At 37.9% G+C, this 21541-nt stretch overlaps 1 protein-coding gene across 1 annotated transcript in view; it reads left to right on the forward strand.

Annotated features, from left to right (window-relative positions):
• The window catches only part of nrg3b (neuregulin 3b), a 198649-nt gene that overhangs the window by 164001 nt on the left and 13107 nt on the right, over positions 1-21541 (forward strand). Inside the window, exons 3-6 of the mRNA XM_086139705.1 lie at positions 3767-3840; positions 14780-14806; positions 18238-18340; positions 19621-19747. Coding sequence (XP_085995831.1) covers positions 3767-3840; positions 14780-14806; positions 18238-18340; positions 19621-19747 — 331 coding nt within the window. The remainder of the gene's footprint in view (positions 1-3766; positions 3841-14779; positions 14807-18237; positions 18341-19620; positions 19748-21541) is intronic.

Here is a 21541-nt window from a genome sequence, read left to right on the forward strand (position 1 = left end):
TATTATTTAGTGTAATTCCTCCATAATAACACTCAAATAGCTTTATAATATTGTCTTATTTGCCATTCCACATATTCAGTATCCTGGCACCAAGGTGCCAAAATGTTTTCTGGAATACACACTATTGATCAAAAAATGGATGATGTTTGTTTTTTTGTCTGCTTTTAAATCTACTGAACAACTCCTACTGTTTAACTTTCTGGAAATGGCTGACTCAGCCGACGTAATAACCTGACCCCAATAAAGGTTGATATCAGGGCTCAGTTGCTACCCTGGTCCATCTCTAGACTGTACATCCTGAGAATGGTAATCCATGGTGGAAGGATTGTGAGTAATTCCAAGGTTAAGAGTGTACTTACAGCTTTCAGTTAAGTAATAAGTTAGTCCATGAAGACTGCAACACTACAGAATTCTACATATACTTGCCACAGGAGGTTAGAAAGTTGCAATGCCCAGACACCCTGGATTTATTTTATTTGAAACTATTAATGTAATGATAGCATCTTCTGTGATGTCCTCCCTGGAGGCTATAGTTACACATTTGTATTGCATCAATCAGATAATCATGCAATTCCACTGCTACTTTTCTAAAATCCCTACTAATATGCAGAAGACATATGGCTGCACTGTAAATAAAAATTTGGCAGACATTATCATATCCCTTTCCCTTTTCTCCTTCATCCTTGTTTCCCTCCCACTGCATTCAGATTTTTTTTCACACTAATTAACAGGCAAGGTGGTGATTAGTTCTGAGGCTTTGTGGCCCACCCCTCCATCATCCTCCAGACTCAGAGGTGTATTTTCAGTCTGACTGGAACATGTGTTAAAAGCAGCTGGGATGTCCTCGGAAGCTCTAGAGCTTTGGGGGAAACAAGCTGCTGCTTATACGTACAGTGGCTGCAGGATATGAACATACACGATATAAACGGAACATATGACAAGCAGATATCTGTCATATGTGCTGCAGTCCACACACACATCTGGGTTCACATCGGAATATCCCCAGAAACACACCAATGCACACATACATAAATAGAAGCTGTTGCTCCTCCATTTCCCTAGCTGGAAATACACACCCAAACATCCTCAAAGCGCATCATTATCACACATTGTTTATCATCCATTCAGGCGTTGAACTTCATGTTCACAAAACACATTTACAAAGCATTCTTTGCATCTGAAAAATGGCTGAGCAGTTTCACAGTGTTATAGTGCAAAGATGGTAGGAGGGGAGAGATGGAGATATAGACAAATAGAGAGAGCTGAGACATAAACAGACAGGCATTCTGCCTTTGGGTCTGTGTTTCAGAATACTAACAAGACATCTCAAGGCACCTCACACCTAGAGATGGAAGGTGTGATACTGAGTCTAACCTAGCAAGGAAAAAGAAGGAATGATTTACATTTAAAATGTATGAGATACAATAGATGTGTCCTCAATGTTCTGTTTGAATTAAGTTGAAGTGATAAAAGGGGACTAGCCTGTGTTTTCCATCAAATGAAGAAATAATTTATGGATGCAGCAATTTAGTAATAGTCATATAGAAATTATCAGCATCACTAACATCGACTGTTTCTAATTTTATGTTATTTTATTTTTTGTGTTAATACTTTCCGAGGCATTCATTGCTGTCAAAGTTTTTGTAGGAATTCCATCTCACCTGACAGCCTAGGTGTCTCTCAGTTGCTCTTTTTATTTCTCCCATAGAAAGCTGATCTAATTTGGTACTTGATCTCATTTTACTTGGACTGATGCTTTATGTATCATATGGCATATTCATTTGTGTATTCCATTTCACTGTAAGACACTCTCTGATTTAATGGTCCATAGAATCTTCATGGTGATTAATGATAATTTTTAAATTGATGTTTCAGTATTTCTAAAAGCCTCTGTTTTAAAGAATTGAAATCATCACTTTACTTTTCAACTAGATGGCAAACTGAGTACAATAGGAACGACAGAATCCAAGAAATGCTATTTGTCACATAAATTGTCATTATGCTCTTGACTACACGATGTAAATGATTATTAAACCCACTGATCCAAGGAAACATACAATGAGCCCTTTGAAACATATAAATAAACTATTGACATATTTAATTGCTTGCGTCATCTGCAGTAATAACATCTTACAATCTATGTAGTTTATTATGTTATTGTAATTTAGGATTACAAATAGTGCCATATTTTATCTGTTTGGTCACTGGCTCTACATCACTAGCACATTGATTAGTGCTTCGGCCTCACTGCACAAAGGACCCTGGATCGAGTCCGACAGCGGAGCTTTTTGTGTGGAGTTTGCATGTTGCGTGGGTGTCCTCTGTGTTTTCGAGTATCTTTCCGCATTTCGAAAACATGCAGCAGGTTAATGGAAAATTGCCCAGATGTGCAACTGAAAGAGTGAATGGTTGTTTGTCTGTGTATGTGTCCCTCTGACTGACTGGTAACCAGACAGCTGGTATAGGCTCCAGTAGGCTCCAGTATCCCCCACGAGTAGGATAAGCAGTAGATAAAGGGTGGATAAATGGATATTTGAATAACTGCTGTTAGACATTGTGTGTTTGTGCGTCTGTGTGCATGTGTGTGTGTGTGTGTGGGGGGGGGGGGGCATAAGTCACCTTTTCAGCCTTATGAAGAGGTAGGATTCCATTTAGGGGAGAGGCAAACAATTCATACATGTTTTTCTAATGACTTTGGATGTGGAATGACATGAACTTTGAGGTCTAAGATACAATGGAGTTCAATCCAGGGCTAATTTTCACACATCATTTGAGCACTAATGAGTCAACTTTCTTTTTCAAGGTTCCATTATAGTTACCTAGCCATAGGACTCACTACACATTTAACAGCTTTGGTACCCCACTTTCTTTGCCTTTCATCATTTTCAATGTAGTTACAATAGGACTTTGTTTGACGAGTCATAGTTATTGCTATGACGAAAGGCCTAAATAACTGGTAAGCACACTTGGAAATTTTTCTACCCTTTGCTGTTCCGGTTCTAGTGGTTGGCATATATATTTTGAGGTGTTCCAGCTTGCTTATCTCTTGCCCAGTCTTATGATTGTTGTTATTCTTAGTTCCAAAAAGGAGATGGCTTTTTTAAGTGAATGTCATGCCAGTGAGACAGAAGACAAACACATGGCTAGGCAGTGAGAAAGTAGTAAAAGTAAGTGTCTTACCTTTGCCAGTGTGATATTTTTGCCCTAAGACCTCTAGTAATGAAGGCCGCTAATGATTTTACACTCCCAATCAAAACCTTCAAAATAGGATGAGCCAGAAAAGCATAAAAAGTCCCATTGCTTACCAAGGTAAATGTTGCCAAAATTCGCCAATAGAACAGCTTTTATTTAATCGAGTTTTCTTTAAAACCTAAAATTACTAAATGAAAGACCCAGGAGGAAAAATTGAGCAATAGACCAAAGAATGAAGGCAGTTTGTTATTGTGTTCTGTCTAGCCTGTCACCCATCCAAGACATTATATCCTATCTGAGATGTGTGACTGTATGTTGTTGGCGTATATTGATGGACAACGTATGTGTGAATCCATTAGATTTACAGACACAATGCTTGACCAGCAGAATAGAAATATCATTGATATATGATGGAAATATTATCTAAATATCTTTATTTTTAGGGTTCCTGTTCTCAGCCCTCCTTATCTTAAATGTTCTCCGGGTGATAGTAATGCAGAACTTGGTTCCTTTTTGGTTTGTTGATTTGGTTCTAGTATTATTTATTATTGTTCTATTTTTTTCTCTCTTGCAGGTGTAAGGAAGGCTACCATGGATTGCGCTGTGACCAGTTTGTACCCAAGACAGACGCTATCTTGTCAGATCCAAGTATGCTGTTTTTTTTTTTCTCATCCATCAGTAGTGTTGTACCGATCTGCAATTTTATGCATGTTACGGGACCAACTGCATTAGGTCACTTAGCAAGTTTTGCTAAATATTCTGCATAACTCCAATATAACTTGGAGTCATGCCTAATTGGCATTGGCATAACTAATATTAGAATATTCACTCGCTTCACAAAAATACAATGGAAGCAAATAAACTTTGTGGAAAAAAAGAACAAAAAACAAAAACAAACATCAAGTGAACTTAATTACACATACTTTAATTGTCGACACCTCAACTGCAACAATTAAATACTCAAAAATAGAAGGTAAAGGGTGAAATGAGTTGCTGACAGAGGATAATGCTAAGGCTTACTCCTCTATTGTGCAGATGGTGGAAGATACCAAATAAAATGCTGAGAAGACTAAGAAGCTAGCATGTGAGAAATCAGTTTGTGAATTGCCAATTAATTTCTGGTTAATGAAGCATCCAGGTATAAGCAAGACAATGGAAATTTTGTGGAAAAACATTTGCACACCACAGGTAGGCTGTTTATTTGGTACAGCTAACCTGGCATACTAAAGTTGAAGTTTAGCTTTAGTTAAAGTTTATTGCTTTGATAGCAATTTTAGATTCACACAATTCTGCAAGGATGAAAATCATTGCTCTTTCTTCCTTACTATTTATGTTGGCAGTATACACAAGGCTTAACAACAGGATGCCATACACATAGACCTTTAAATTACACTCCCACACAGCAGCATATCCTTGCGGCTATATATGCAGCAACAAATTTATATTAAACCCAATCTTGGATTGGTTTCTGAGTCACCTAAGGCCAAAGGTAAACGACAGAAATTATATTGGAATATTCGATTGGTACCTGAAAAGCTGTTAGGTCTGTTGGGAAGAGTTAAAATCGAAGAAAGAATAACCATTTTAAATGGGGGGATAAAGAGTAGTTGGAGATCTTTGCTCTGTTAAGGGATGTTTTTTCTCTCTTTTGACCTTGCTCACTGGCGCAAGCTAGCAAAATCAATGAAGCAGAAGAACTAAACAGAAGGCTAACTACAAATAATTCTACATGTAAGAATTTTAACATTTTAAAACACAACAGCATTTACTAATAATTGACCCAATCAAAGCATCATTAAAGAGCAAAACTTTTCATGAGAAAACAATGCAGATCCTCTAAGGCTTGACCTGTCTTTGAATTGGCATCTAGGGAAAGAAGGCCCTGATATCCTCAATCAGGAAGAATAACATCAGCCTTCTAGAGGTAGATAAAGAAATGTCCTTGTTGTCCACAAATATAGTGGAATAACATGTCAGTCCACTTCTGTCTTCCATCCAATAACTAATGCAAGGACATTTGGGTGACTATGTAAGCAAGCATGATGGGTTAGAGCTTGACCTGAATTCCTGTGATATGACCTCTCTTGTTTACCATATCAAGATACAACACCACCTCTATTCAAAACCTATGTGCTTCTATCATATAGGAAAATTACACATGTGGTAAAATGGCAATAAATGAAGGTGAAATGAGAGCTGGGACTTTCTTCGGCATAAGTAGTCAAAGCTTAGAAACATCCCCTTACGTGGAAGGAACTCCATGACTTTCCATCAACCACCTTTCCATCTGGTTAATTTATTTCACAAAATTTGGAAATTAAACATTGCATTGAAAATCCAAGCGTAGGACATTGTGTCCGACAGGGATGTCTAAAACATGTCAGTAGCGTCCCAAACACTGCATGTAAAAATAAAGATTTTCAACCTCAAAATACCTCAGCCTATCTCCTGAGTCCCTGGAAATCTGAATGATCTCAAGACATGTATAACATATTGAAAAGCACACTGTCCAGCTAGATAACAACCAATGTAACCAAACCAGAACTTCTTTGTCTGAGCTCGATTTATAAAATTGAAAATATTTTGCCAATGAATGTTGATTCAACTTTTTTAATGGAACATAAATAATGCCACTTATTCCATTCAATAGTTTCGAGCTTATTGTAAAATACACATTTACTATACATCAATAAATATCAAACAATTCACACAACTCAAGCCAATGTTCTGTGCCAACACCAGAGCATTAGTGTTCCTTTGATAAGCTGGGAATCCAACATGGACCAGCTCATTTACATAGGCTAATGCCAAACTACAATCATGTCAGAAGTGAAGCCTCAAATTTGATGAGAAGCATCTCAGGTGCTATTGCAAGTTTACAAGTAATGTAGAGAGTTATTTTTCTTACACAACATCTTTTTCTGTACAGCCATGTATGTATTAATCCTTCTTAGACAAAGGAGAGCCCATCTAAGCCTTGTATGAGGTTTGGAGCTATTTTATGACTTTCTTTCCCAGTTTCAAAAGGCCAGAGATACACCGAACACACCAAATGACTGTCACTTGTCATAATAATTTACATTTTTCCATCTTCTTTACGCCATATTTTAGTTGCTCCATTAATTGGATGTTTAAAATATATATTTTTCGTTTTTCAAGTAGTGACACATTAATCATGAGTGCTTTTTATGGGCCATGTAAAAATTCTGAATTTGTGCATTTGTTAAGCAAATAAATAGATGCCGTGGTCTGTTATCGGGAAAAACTGTATACACTAAAAATCCAAATACTCAATGATTAAATGAAGTTTTACCTTAATATTTTATTCCATGTGGCATGTTTCCTCCTTAATGGGGTCCCTTACATTATATTATTATGATAATATCATTATTATTATTATATCGAAACTTTAATGGAGGGGGGCAGTGGGTGCAGTGGTTGCCATTTCTGCCTCACAGCAAGAAGGACCCTTGTCCTTAATTTGTGGCGATTGCATGTTCTCGCAATGTCTCCGTGGGTTTCCCCCAGGTTTAATGTCTTAAAACATGCAGAAGGAAAAATTAACTGGAAAATTGAAATTTTCCCCAGATTTGTGAATAAGAGAGCAAATGGTAGTTTGTCATGGCCCTGTAATCAACGAGAGACTGGTCCAGCATGTGCCCTGCCTCTCAACAAATGACAGCTGTGATAGGCTCCAGCATCCCCATGACCATAAGTGCAGGATAAGTGGTACAAAATGAATGAAGAATGAACTTTGGTGGAATACCTGAGCACACACATTTCCAGTCAAGTGAGGACAGGGATTTCATAACTTTATATTTTGTATTTGGAATAAAGAATAGAATGAGAATCACATTGCTTGTAAATGATGATGAATGCGTTGATGCCAAGAAAAAAAAAAATCTAAACCGAAACTATTTTAGTATTTATGTCTCTTGCCCTTTTTAAAATTACAGTATGGTCCTTATTCTTTTCATTTAACATTTTTTTTGTATTAGGTTATTGATGTCCTCAGATGCTACCTCCGAATCTTTATTACAACCAAGCTTCATGCATAAAACTTTACCAGATGTTATTATGGTTCTTGTTTTTTTTATTTTCATCCAGTACAAAGAAAAGGGCATCTTCAGTTTCCTTTTCTTGAAATACCAATTGAGATACAAATTTTCTGAATGCATTTAATCCCCATGATACTTGTAATGTGTAGTCAAGAAAATAAAGAAATGAAGTTAAGGCCAGGAGACTCAATGTTTTGCATGAGGCAGATTTTATGGAATGACTGGGTTCACCAGAGTCAGATAGAAATCTCAACTCATATAATTTCCTGTTTGATACCACCAGTCCCACTTTGAGTTCTTTAATGGGGTCACAGGCCAGTGTCATGAAGTGTGTTTTATGCTCCCTTGTGGCAACCGGTTTTCACAATGAGATTTGTCTTTCTTCCCATAGATAGCTGTCAATTTTTCTGTGACCAGCATGGGAGATTTTATGTCATTGTGTGTTCCCCCAGCAATGGACTCATCCAGTACAATAAAACGCATGAAGAGCATTCTCAATTACACAGATATGGGGATTATAATGCAAGTGTATGCTTGTTTAAGACAGCATGGTAGTATTACATATGCCATAATACCTTTTGTTTTAATGATACAAATTCTGTAGAATCTGTTGTATCTTCACACAGAATGATAGTCCTAAATCATTAAAGCCTGAAAATGTGATCAACCATGTGATGTCATTGTAAGATGTTATGTTTTCAGAGGACTGACTTCAAGAACATAATCCTTAACAGTACAAACATTAAGCCTCATAAAATTATTTTTTAGAGCTTAAATAATTAGTATGACCAACAAGGTTTTCCTAATGCATACATTTATGAAGATTTCCAGGATAATTTAAGCATTTCTCCCATTTTGTTTTAGAGAGGGTGTTGTATTTAGTTTGCATAGTTTCCCAGTTAGCTCCCAGCTCTTATTTTTCTGCGGCATAATGAAAGTATTTATAAAATTGAAAGAATGAAATTCTATCCATTCTATCTATTCCATCTCCTGGACTCCACTGGAGTGGCCAGGATGATCAACCTACAGACTTCTTGCTACGAGCTTAGAGACCATGATGCCAATTCAAAAGAATGTCTTTCACTACTAATCACATCATCACAATGTATTTCATTCTGTTTAAACCAGAATATTCTGGAACCCTTTAGTCCCCTTACTTTCTTGTTATATGAGACCCAATTAAATACAAAGACGCACTTATTTGTTGTGAGGAATGCCGAAGAATATCAGCCCAGATTACCTGCACACACCCTATTAGAGAAAATATTAACAGATATATGCTTTAAACAAAGCAGAATGTCTTCAGAACCAGAAATTATTCTCTCTGACCTGCAAACTTGATATTTATCGTTTTTATCTCACATGTATTTCTAGTAGATTAACATTCGTTGAGATGCTGCTGTTGTGCTTGATAAATAATTACATTCTTCTTATCCTTTCCCTTCAGGGGTCACCACAGTGAATCATCTCTCTCCATCTAACCCTATTCTCTGTATCCTCCTCTCTCACGACAACTACCTTCATATCTTCCTTCACTATGTCCATAAATCTTCTCTTTGGTCTTCCTCTAGACCTCTGCCTGGCAGCTCTAATTCCAGCATTCATCTACCGATATATTCACAATCCCTCCTCTGTACATGACCGTACCATCTCAGTCTGGCTTCTCTTAGCTTCTCTCCAAAACATCTAACATGAGAAAAATAATTTAATAAATGTAATAGAATGGAATTTCAGCGACAGGCCTGACTAAACCATTGACAAACAAATAACATGACATTTGTACTGTGACCGCTCTTGGTACTTATAGTTTAATCATTAAACTATAAGTACCAAGAGTAGTCACATTAAATTTAATGTGACAGAAGGAAAAAAATCACTGAGTAAATATACAGCTAGTGGAACAATTGTGCATTGACTTTAAGAAGGATGCAATAATTAAAGTTGCCCATTGGCCAATCCATCATACATGCTAATAGAAAATGTGCATATATCTCTGAAGGAGAAGAAAGTATGAAAAAAACACAGCACCCTCCAAAGTTAGAAAACTTGTCTTTAGATTGAAAAAAATACAAATGATGTTTGTAGAGTTTTGGAATACAAATAAATGCCAAAAGGATACCATTTCAAAAAACAAACTGAATATTTGTGCACTGAGTACAGTATTTTGAACACTGCACAATTTTGAATCCATTCATGAAAGAAACTTGCTAGGAATTTGTGCAGTAGCGTAAGCATGAGTTCCAGTGTCAGAGATCAGTAATACACTTCCCATCAAATGTGTTTCCCCAAGGGAAGCACCAGACATATCCAAAAACATTATGGTAAAGATGAACCACTTACAAACAGTACAAATCACCCCCACAGGAATAGTGATATTTAACAGGAAGTAAAAAAGGAAAATGTCTGTGTCTCTTGGTGTACTTACATGCAGCGAGTTACTTTTTGATTTAAAGGGAGGAATATTGTGACAGTTTCTGATTATTTCTTTTATAGTTATTTCTTCATCTGACTGTTTTATTTTCTCATTTACAATGTAAAATGTAAAAAAAACTTAGTGCATGAAAATCGTGACCTATTAAAACGGGAAATACAAATGTACACACCTGTTCACAGAAATCTGTACTTTATAGCTACTGTATAATCATTGAACCACAACAGTTAAGTGCTCCCAAGAAGATTTGAGAGATGAATGAAGCCTATTTTGATATCTGTTGATACAGTGTCATCTAAATTTATCCAGATTACTAAGGGTTTTAAGGATTATCCTGATTTCTAAAAGCCAAATCATGTAATAACATACACACATAAATGTGCACACTACTAGCTACTACAAGTGGGAAAAGCTCCAATGAATCTCCATTCATTGCAACTGTGAGCTTGTGTGTTATAGAGCTATAAAGTTTCTGTTTGTTCTTCCATGCATGTATGCATAAATTGAATTCAAGGCTTTATTTACTGAGCCAAATGGATCACATAAAATGATCCCCAAGTGTGGAAAAGCTTTTTGTCTTTCGTACATGGATTTCTCTTCTTTGATTTTTTTTATTTTATCATGGATCTTTTTCAGAGGAAACAACCTTTGTCCACTTTGTAATCCCACATCATCCGTTTTCCCTGGTTTTAGTTTTGATTGGTCACAAAGAAGTCACTCAAGAGAGCATTCCACACAACCTTCCAAACAACACCACTCTTTCTTGCAGCTATGTACGCCATATGTACAGAGAAAAGAGGAGCCAAGTCTACCATACTCCTCTCGAAAACTACAGGAAAAAAACAAAAGACCCCACTGTTGAAAAGAACCCCACTGTGCTATCACCACGGGAATGTGGTGGAGAGATGGGGCTGGGGTCTCACATATTGGTGCACAGTGGGGAAGCGCCTGGGTCTAATTGGACGCATGGGACTGGAAGCCTCCAACTTGACTTATTCCCAGTAAAGAGTCAGAATGAGTTAGTTGCCACCTTTAGAGAATCGGGGGAGTGCCACTAGCTTTCTTCATTGGGGATAGTTTCACATTGGAGACTATGATTGAGATATCTGTAGGATGACTGAAGAGGGCAGAGAAAGAAGCCAGCAAGCTTTTAGTTTTAAATGTGTGATTTTAAAGAGGTAGAGTGCATGCTTTTAATTTGAACTATTTATATCTAGTTGATACACAGCCTGGATTTACTAACTATACAGGATATTGGATTCAATAACACACAGGAACAGTCTCACACCAATGGCAATCCATCCTGTTTTTACCCAAGGCCCCCTTGATTGATAATATTTCTGTGCAATAGCTGGGGTCTCAAATAAACATTCACAGACATACAATACAATAAAATCATGGTGTGTCAGCTGATGAAATTTTAAATAAACAATAATATACTTTACACCTTAAAGGGTTTTGAGAGTATAGGGTTGATTGATACACTTAAGATATCTGGAAACTAATCTTTGGCCAAAGTATCGCTGTCAGCACCAAAGAGCAAATACTTTAATAATGTTATCAAGTATTCACAGTGTTTATATTCATTCAAGAAAGTTATGGGAAAGAGTATTGGAAACTAAACTAAGAGCAGAAGTTAGCATTTATGATTAGCAGAAGTACAGAGAAGGTCAGGGAGTGCTGCATTGTGTCTTTGTAGACCTAGAAAAAGCATTCGACAGGGTGCTGAGAGAGGAGCCATGGTACTGTATGAGGACCCTGGACAGAGAAGTATGTTAAACTGGTGCAGGACATGTATGCTAACAGTAGGACAGTGGTGAGAAGTTCAAGGTGGAGGTGGAACAACATCAAAGATCAGCTCTGAGGCCCCTCTTGTTTGCAGTGCTGATGGACAGGCTGACAGGCTGAGCATAACTGGCATATGTGCCTGTAGAATAGTGTAAACATTATTATAAATATAATAATTATATATATATTCATTATAATTATAAATAATATAATTAAAGATATGAATGTGAACATTGCATTGAGTACAGTGCAATAAGATGTTTGAGAGAACTTTGTTGGTATGAGAGAAGAGAATACAGAGAATAGGGTTAGATGGAGGATTTTTTCGCTGTGGTAACCCCTTAAGGGAAACGCCGACAGTAAAAGAAACTTTTGTATACCTCTTAATACTGACATGCTTCCATATAATGAGTTGCTATGATACATGATATTCTCACATAGTGACAAATAGGTTTGTTTCTCTTTTTGTCCCATCTCGATTGTTTCTGTATTCTGCCTTCATTATGAGCATTTTTTTTCTGCTCTCGCTGACAATGAAAGCCAGAATTTAACTACGAAGAGCATCCACTTTAACAGCATTATTCATCCATCCATCCATCAGTTGTCGCTTATCCTGCACTCAGGGTCAAGGGGGATGCAGGAGCCTATCTCAGCTGTTATCAGGCGAGAGACGGGGTACACCCTCAACTGGTCTCCAGTCAATCGCAGGGCCACATATACATACAAACAACCATTCACTCACTCACTCATTCAGGGCAATTTTACCAATTTTTTTCAATTGACCTGCTGCATGCTTTCAGACTGTGGGGGGGAACCCATGTCGACATAGGGAGAACATGCAAACTCCACACAGAAAGGTCCCCTTATCCCTCATGCTGTGAAGCTGAAGCGCCACCGTGCCACCTTTAACAACATTATGTAGAAGCAAAAACAACTCCATAAGTCTCTGCCTTTTAATTCACCATTCACTTGTTATGCTATGCTTGTTTAATACAATTTGACGTAATGTCTTCATCAAATTATTATTTATTTATAAACTATGGCTTTAGGAGACCGACTAATCACAGCAGAATTGTGATTTTGTAATAAAGGATATTAGATTTATTCTAACATATGTATCCTGCCTCGATTCAGCTCTTGAGCTTGTTATTGACAAACATTTGGCTTGATATCATTCATCAGATTATGAATTGATCAAATCACATTTAGAATAATTGCTCACTTGACATTATTCCTCAGAATATCCGTTACCCTGACATGGTTGACATGGTTGAAAATGTTCCCTTGGAATTCATACACCTTGGCTCGCCTTTTCCCTGCCAACCCAACTGAGCGATGAGATTAAAGATTTGATTATCTCTACAACCTACCAGATTTCTGCCATGTAATCAGGGCCAAAAGCATCTGACATGGCACATAAGTATTCCCCAATCTAGCACAAGGTTCCAGCAAAATGCAGCAATTGATTCTTTTTTGGATCGCCGGGGGAAGGAAAAGATTGTGATTCCGCACATGTGATTGGGGAATTTCTGCAGACAAGGCAATGGGTATCAATGTTATATCATCTGCACAGGCCATGTCAGTCAGGGCTCTTGGAGAGGAAAAGTGTGGCCCTTTGCCACAAGCAATCCTTGAAGAGGCTTAACAGATCAATAAGAGGCTACATTCAATTCTTTGGCCTTGCCAAGTGTTTGTACCATGGTGACAAAAAACACCTGGTGACAAAAGAATTTCTGGTTTCATCAGAGATACGTATTATATGGCAAACATAAGACATCCATTTGGAAGAACTGTTTCGTTCTCAAAAATTTTGCAATGACTTTGTGATTCGTTCTGTGACTGACTATGATTCAGTAGGAGTGTTTGATAATTTTAACATTTATATTCAAATCACCCAATTAATCTGAAGTGAACATATTACCCTTCATTACGTTCGATAAAAAACAAGATGATTCCCTTTTCCTTTTCAAATACTGTAATATATCAGTTGATTTATAGGGTAAATATCCCTTTACAACCAAAGAATCTATCTAGCATTTCAAAGAGAAAATATTAAATTTAGTTTTGCAGTAGACAGCAGTTTATGCACACCAAATCGAAATAGCCTCCTTTTTAATTATGGACGTTTGGAAATCATATTTTAAATATAAAAGCTTGTGTGATTAAAAAGGACATATTTATTCATACTTCTGCTTTAATTAAGCCCTGGACAATTTTCAGAATCTATTTGTCCATATGCTCATTTTTCACTTTAGTTTAACAGGTCTTTTGTATTTATTTATTTACTTTTGAACTGTTCCTCAAACTTGTAAACCCTATGGACAGATTCCCATAGTCATGAAATCAAGATGCCTCTAAATATAGATGTAGCTATTCTGTGTTAGCCTCTTTTTGGAGAGTGTCCATTACAGCAGCCTGGCAAGCTACAGTCTACTCAGACCACCTCTGTCAGAAAAGCAATTACTAGTGAGGGTTTCTTTTTAATTTAAATGAGATTACATTACAATAACATGAAAAAGGGGCACTGTCAGGACAGAAAGAACATGAGTGCTCCTCTTTATCTATTTCCCCAGAACTGGGATTGAGGGAAAGTCTTAAGTGCATACAAAAAGACTGCTTCTGTGTATGTGTGTGTGTGTGTGTGTGTGTGTGTGTGTGTGTGTGTGTGTGTGTAGGAGAAGAGAGAGAGAGAGAAAGAGAGAGAGAGATTCAAAAAATACAGAAAAGTGTAATGTGCTTTTTGCCTATGGCTAGACAGGCATTCACAAATGTGTGTGTCATTGTGGTGCATCCTAGAGCGACCATCTTGTGAATATTGAAAAGCCATGCTCTGAGAAAGAGGAGAACAATTACTGCAATGCCCGAGGCTTAAATCTATATAAAAGGCCTCTGCAAAGCAAAGTCAGTGAAGTAAAGCTTTATGATATGTCATTTTCAACTTTTATTTTCATGATCCTTCCTCTAATCCTCTCAGCCCCCATATCTTTGTTGTTTCCTTTCTTCATTCAAAGCCTCTGCAAGCTGTGTGTGAATGCTCACTGTATCAGAAAAAAAACACCAAGCATCTGGGGTTCGTTGGCTCATTACCTGGTGCACTAGGGAGAGGCATGTCAGAACAAGCCGTCAAGCCAACTTTATGTTTTAGTTTCATCCTATGTCTCTCCCGAAGGTGAATTTTGACTGTGAGAGAGCTACATGATGTTGTAACTGTTGTATGCTCTTGTTTCCCCTTTTCTCCCCCTGGTTTTCTTATCCCTGGTTCTCATTCTACCCTCCCTTTTCTCATGCTTTCTGTACCCGAATCAAACAGCGGACGAACTTGGGATTGAGTTCATGGGTAAGAGAACTTTTCAGTGACTGTTCTAGGGATCAATCCCCATGTTACATCTGCCTTTGAAATGCTGCATACAAACCATGCAATCCAACACAGGCCCGCTCACCTTGGAAAATTAATGTGGGCCAGTCACCATGGAAACAGCATGGTGGTGAATTAGGTGTATTCTGTCTGCATGAAGAGCAGCACTGCTATAAAGGAGTGATGTAATAAGGGTAGAGCAATTCAGACAGCAGTCCTGCCTGAATTTGCGGCTTACCGACATTTGTTAAAGGCTATAACCACTATAGCAACACTAATTATACTATTTAATAATATGTGAAAAACAGATGTGTAGAATTCTTTGAATGAAGTAAAGTAATCTATTAGTATTTTGTGAAATGTGTAATATATTATATCTGTATGTATTGGCTGAAGAAAAGCCTTTGCAAATACAAAAGTGTAAAAAGTCTACCAGTGAAAAATATGCTGTTCAGCAGGGGTGCCCCACACTTTTTAGAAACGACCATGGCAAAATGATCGACAAAAAATGCTTTTATTTACACACACACACACACACACACACACACACACAGATACATACATGCCTGTGTGTGTGTGTGTGTGTGTGTGTGTATATATACAGAGTATACTTTACTGTATTCACCTTGTATAACAGCATGAGCATGTATGGCACAATATGATTCTACACACGCTTGGCCATTACCTTACCCTGACGATATGCACTGAATGGGGACAGATGACAGGTTCACATCTATATTTTTTAATGAATGCGATTTAGCCACACCACCTGTGTTGTGGTGTATACTGTGGCCCGTGGTTAAGTCGTTTTTAATGGACTTAACGCAGGCGCGGTCGCTAATTTTTGAAAGGCAAGGCTCCAAGATCAAACTGCGTTGTCCTCGTGATCCGCCGGTAGACGGTCATCAATGTGTTGGGCACCCCTGTCTCGAGGGTGTAGAGACTCTATTGGCGTAGACTCAATTGGAAGCTGGATTGGTCTAGCCTCATGTGCCTTTCCACCTTCCAGGTGACATACTGTTCTTTTAAAAAGACAATTTTCAGCCCGTTTTCCCGTGAGAATGACACGCTGTTCTTTGTCTAAGGGGAATATATCCTCATATTTAAACAGAAAAAGACACTACAACATTCACAATGCTTTTCATTCTCTTTTGCTTTTCCCTTGTTCTATGGTTCCCTTTTGTGCATACATAAAAACCAACACTGCATGCTGTGAAGTTTTCCATCAACATCGCCTCATACACTGCTGTCAAGTCACATCCTGGCTTCAGGAAATACAGAGAAAAGACTCAAAAAGAGAAGCCCGTATGCAGTGTTCTCAGTTCGGTGATTGCAATCTGGGGACTAAATTAGTTCAGAAAGCTGCTGCAGGTGGGCGGAAGCATCTGAGAAAATTAGTGCAGGACTGATCGATTGATAGCTGACAACAAACGAGAGAAACACAAATAGCTGTCTGCTTTTTGAGGTGAGACTATATACGCACATGAGGTTATTAATTATTCTCAATGATGGCATAGTTTTCTACTTTTGCAATACACATTTTGGCAGTTTTACATAGCCTGCTGTATATCACATATAGAGCCTGGGAGAGTGAAAGTATAGTCAGGCAGCATTTCAACTGGAAATAGTTCCTCTTAATATGATCTTGCCTTGATTTTCTTATATGCTTCAACCCTGCAGCTGGAGAATTGTATGTCGCACTAGTTTACTGGGATGGATTTTAGACTGAATGCGCCATTTTGTCATGGATACTTACTGGATACGGTGCATGGTTTTCATCATGGCATTTTTCAAATTATGAGTGGTTTGTTGCCATGGTTAAAGCAAGTTATGTGGGATTGCCCTGTCCTTGTGTCAATAGTACATGGTTTACCCAGTATAGCTGAGACTTTTTATTTTGTTCCATTTTCCAGGCATGCTTTTGCATCTAATTTCAAAAATGCCTTGTGGGCATCAGGCATGGAAGACCTGTAATGGTTTTATGTGTATACCGCATGTAGGTTTTTCCTTGCAGCCTTTAAGCAGAGCTTTGAAGATCGCTGATTTTATGTTTAGATTTTGAAAAGCTCGACTTCATTTACAAAAAAAAAAGGCAAAACTGCATCTCAGGTGGAGCATCATGCAGCTACTTATTGCTGCTGCAACACAAAGGAAAAGTACTCCCCATATATTTCAAAGATTCAACCGTTGAGAGGTCACTGATGGCAAAATCGGGAGGGTTTTTAGTCTTAGATGTGAAATATTGCCTATGGAGAGATAACGGATGTTTGATTATTAATAGAGGGCATGCTCTGTTCTTGAATTAAATTACAGGACAGTTAAAAATCTAAATGTAAGCTACATTTGCTGTTCCTTTGCATGAACATCTCAGTTACAAGCTATCAATAGATCGTCACACCTGTATTCAAGTGCTTTGACCATGGGTAACTCTCAAACAGTCAAAGAGGTTTTCTGTTGGCTTGATATACTCATGCAGACAAGCACAGATGAGAGAAACCTCTGAGGACAATTCTCTGGTGACAACTTCAAAAGCCACAGACAAGCCCTAAAAGGTCATGAACGGACTGCTGTGCACTTTACTGTAGTGGTCCAGGTGGCAGAATCAGTCTACTGTTTTTGAGAGATTGTGTAATATAATTGAAGGTTGCATTCAAGGTAAAGAGGGCAGACAAAGAGGGCTCTCAAGAGCAACTGTAGATTACAGTGGATTAGTTTCGATATGATGTTTTACGTTTTGGACAGGCGGCTATGCTGTACTTGCTTTGGCTGCTGTGTGATTATGAGGGTTTTTGGTTGATCTTGTTTGTTTTGTTTATTTTCTATTTATTTTTGATAAGCCACTGCATGCACTGCCATCAACCCACACCATGCACCATTGAAAGTAGTGTTGCTCTACATTCCAAGTGATGGGTCAGGCAGATATCTGCTGGGATCAACTACTACATGTCCCAGCTGCTTGTGACCTTAAGCCTCTGTTGCTGATGTGCAGGGCTCTGACAAGAAGCTCCGCAAGCATTCATTTGTCGCTGATTCCCTGTCGCCCTCACTCTGAATGCTCACACACGTACACTGCCTTCATGCTACTGTGCAGCCAGCCCATTGGTGTGCCTGCTGGGTTCGTCTGAACGAAATGATTATCACACTTCAGTTAGCACATCCCAGTGTGCCCTGCTTGTGCCTACCGTGTCCCTGTCCCATGCCCTAGCACTGACATTTAGTGACAGCAGCATCGGTTGGGTAATATCAATGAGGATTGTGTGTGTAAGCTTTTGTGTGTTCGGTCCACTTTTGTACAGGTTCGGCATGTTTATTCATAATATATTTATTCCTCCGTGCTCAATCACAGCCACAGACCAGATTTTTTATGTCATGGTAGAAATTCAATAGTCATAACTGTATCCTGTCCTCTGCAGAGAGCGGTGACACCTACCAGAGACAGGTGCTGTCCATCTTCAGCATTGCCTCAGGGATCTGCCTTCTTGGAGTGGCATGTATGGCTCTGTACAGCCGCAACAAGTAAGTGATGCCAGCCAGCTCCACATTAGGAGAGTATGCCCCTGGCTGTGCAGAAAGAGCACTTTACAAGCATGGCATGGAGCCCAATGAAATTCCAAGTGTGAGTCAGCAAGAGGATGTTTTAGCAAGGCATCAGATCTGTGTAGGATACTTCTGGGACAGATTCTCATGTAAGATTTATGTGTGAAATGGTTTTAGCAAGCAGGTGTGTCACAAAATGCTTCCCACGAAACAAAATACATAGATACAGATAAGACAAAAACTGGCTGAGATTATAAAAAAAAATGAATTGTCAGCTTCTGTGTATGTTTGTGACTTGGAACCAGGCAACACAGAGCCAGTTACACACTACAGTTAAGAACTGGAGACTAAGAAAAGTAAAAAGAGGAGCATGGAAAGAGAATTCATAATTCATACAACTTATCTTCAACAGCTTTGTCTTTATGTACAAATTGTAGGGTTAGTTGCTCGTATCAAAATGGTCTTTGCAAGTTGACCAGCTGGATCAGCATCAATATAGAGCCATCGTAGAATGAATGCAGAAGAAAATATATAAAATATGTGAAGAATTTATCAATATTAATTGTGATTGTTGTGCCTTTGGAGGGTGGTGTTCCAAAAGCTAAGGATTATTGTACTTTTCTCTGAAGTCTCTTAAACCCTTAAACTTACTTATAGCTGAAGTGGTTTTCCATTAATAGGGTTGCATCTGTTGAATAATTTGAGACAATAAAGTAGTTAGATGTTACCAAGGGATAAATGCAATCTAATGATTAAATGTAATGATGTACATGTGCAAACACATTTTCAGAGGTTTTATTTCAGCCATTGAATTGTCAGTTTTATGTTTCAGTTGTCAATAATATGTAGTTCTGGAGCAAAGTGTCCGTCCGTCCGTCCGTCCATCCGTCTGTGCCCCTTGCATAGATGCCTCTGCCAGATTGTTTGCTTTATCTACTTCAAAGTCTGCCATAATTTATTCAGAAGAAAAAAATCAGTGTAAAATGAAGAAAAGATCACCTATATTAGTGACATATCTATACACTGGGCCAATCCAAAGCGTTGCCATTGTGTCGTAATAGAAAAAAGGGTATCTGCATGAAATGGCACTAGTGAGCACTAAGGTCTCTTCTTCTGTTTCAGCTTGGGAAAATAATATTGCTTGCTATTCAAGTCTGTAAAACCACCAGCTCCTTCCCGGGCTTTCATTATGTGTTTGCTGTTTTTTGAAGTTGTTTTTTTTTATTTTGTTTTGTTTTTCCTCTGGCTTTCTACTATAGGAAACATAGGGAAAAACTCCAGGCTCATTTCTCTGATGGCCGCAACCTAGGGGACAGCATTGTCAACATGTCCAGCCTCATGTCAAAGTCTATGCTCAGGAATCAATACAATATTCAACTCCAAAAGGCAAGTCTATGTCTTTATTTATTTTTAAACGTTATCATCTCCAGATTATCATCTTCAGACCACTTCTCTTAAAGCATGACAGGCTTGACAGGATGATGTATCATGTAAGTCATAGTGCTTTCTTTTCTGACTCAAGCTATTTATTCATACTCATGTCTGACAATAAATTGAAACATAGTGGTGAATTATAGTATAACTGCATCAAGTATCACATGGCTAAAAAATCTTTCTGCAGAACCAGAAGAAGCACTCTTCCGAGCAGCCACAGATTGGAAATTCCACTCTGAGCTATGTCATGAGCCATAAATTCTAGATACGAATACAGCAGCAATACAAAATAGGAGATAAATTATATCAGATGACCCCAGCTTATGATTTTTAATTTGCTTAAGCTTCCTAATTTCCATTTCAAGCTTTCCCTTTTTTTTCATTGTTTCATCAAAATCTGAAAAAATCTGCAAAGCAGGCAGCTGACAAGGGAATGAAATTGAATTATTGAATTGTTTATTGATATTGAAACATATTTCTAAAGCCAGCAACAAATATTCAGTTAGCTGCAAACCAAAGGGAAAAAAATGTAATTTGTGTGACTATATGTCAGGCCCCATCTTATCTGAATGTACTATTTCTACAATTAAAAATGTGATATATACTTTCATTGCCTTGCACAGTGTCATTGTGTAATCTTTTTTGATTTTGCCAATATAAACTAATATGTTGGCTTTCAAATTACATGAACTTAATTTATGTGTGAGTGAAGAAACTGGGAATCCCGAGTCTCTTAATTTTCTGAAGACCTTTCACTTATCATCAAAAAGGTTTCAACAGTTTTAACTGGCTGTGGGGGAGTTTTATCTTATTAAAGTTGGAGGAGGTGGGTGACCCACAAGAAACATCTGACTCATGGAACCATCCATTCAGATCCTTCTCAGATGAGAAGTTAAATTACTTCAAGATCTTTGACTTTTCTAGTTGGCACAAAAAGTAGCAGTACTCATGAAATGGATGTCTGAAAACCATCACACAACATACTGGCACATGTTAATCCCACATGACCATACTGTTCAATAATCTGTATTTTTTTGATTTTCTGTTAAATATGAATTTGTAAAAGACGGAGCATACGTCTTGTGACTAAAACCAAACTGCAACTCAAATAACACCAGAATACATCCTCATTCTTCTATGACTACGACACTTGTTTTAAACACTGTTGGATTTGCTGTTGTCTTAAATTCTTCATTTAGGCTCTTCCTCTGTCTTCCACATCCATGTTTATAGTTTGTTAAATCTAACTCATGCTGTAGTGTTTTAATATGAAAAGTGTGTCTAGTGTCTGCCACAGAAACAAATACCCCTCCAGCGAGCCCCACCCACGGAACTGCAGTTGGCACAATGTGAAAGCTTTTTGAGGGTGTTGCTTGAAAAATTGGCTTTGAGCACTTGACAGTTAAGAAGTGGTAGAACATTAAATGTAAATCTTCAAACGGGCAAACTTTTCCCAAAATATTTTCGGCAAAGTGGGAAGAAAGTGCTCAAAATACATAATGTAGAATATAGCACAGTTTCACTACAGCACTTATGACTTCATCTTACCCGGAACACTCACAAACTCCTACATTGGCTGTATAATTTCTGCTGACATATCCATCACATGACTGAGGGTTTAATATGTATCAAAGCTTTATTACAACACTATATTCTTTCAGAGTTGGACAAATGAAGGAAGCCAAAGAAAAGAAAAGACAATAGTTAAAGAAAAAAAGGAGAACCTTTATATACAAACAAAGACTG

This window comes from Fistularia commersonii, chromosome 32, assembly GCF_037954325.1.
Source record: "Fistularia commersonii isolate RoL2024-O1a breed Wild chromosome 32, RoL_Fcom_v1.0, whole genome shotgun sequence".
NCBI lineage: Eukaryota > Metazoa > Chordata > Actinopteri > Syngnathiformes > Fistulariidae > Fistularia > Fistularia commersonii.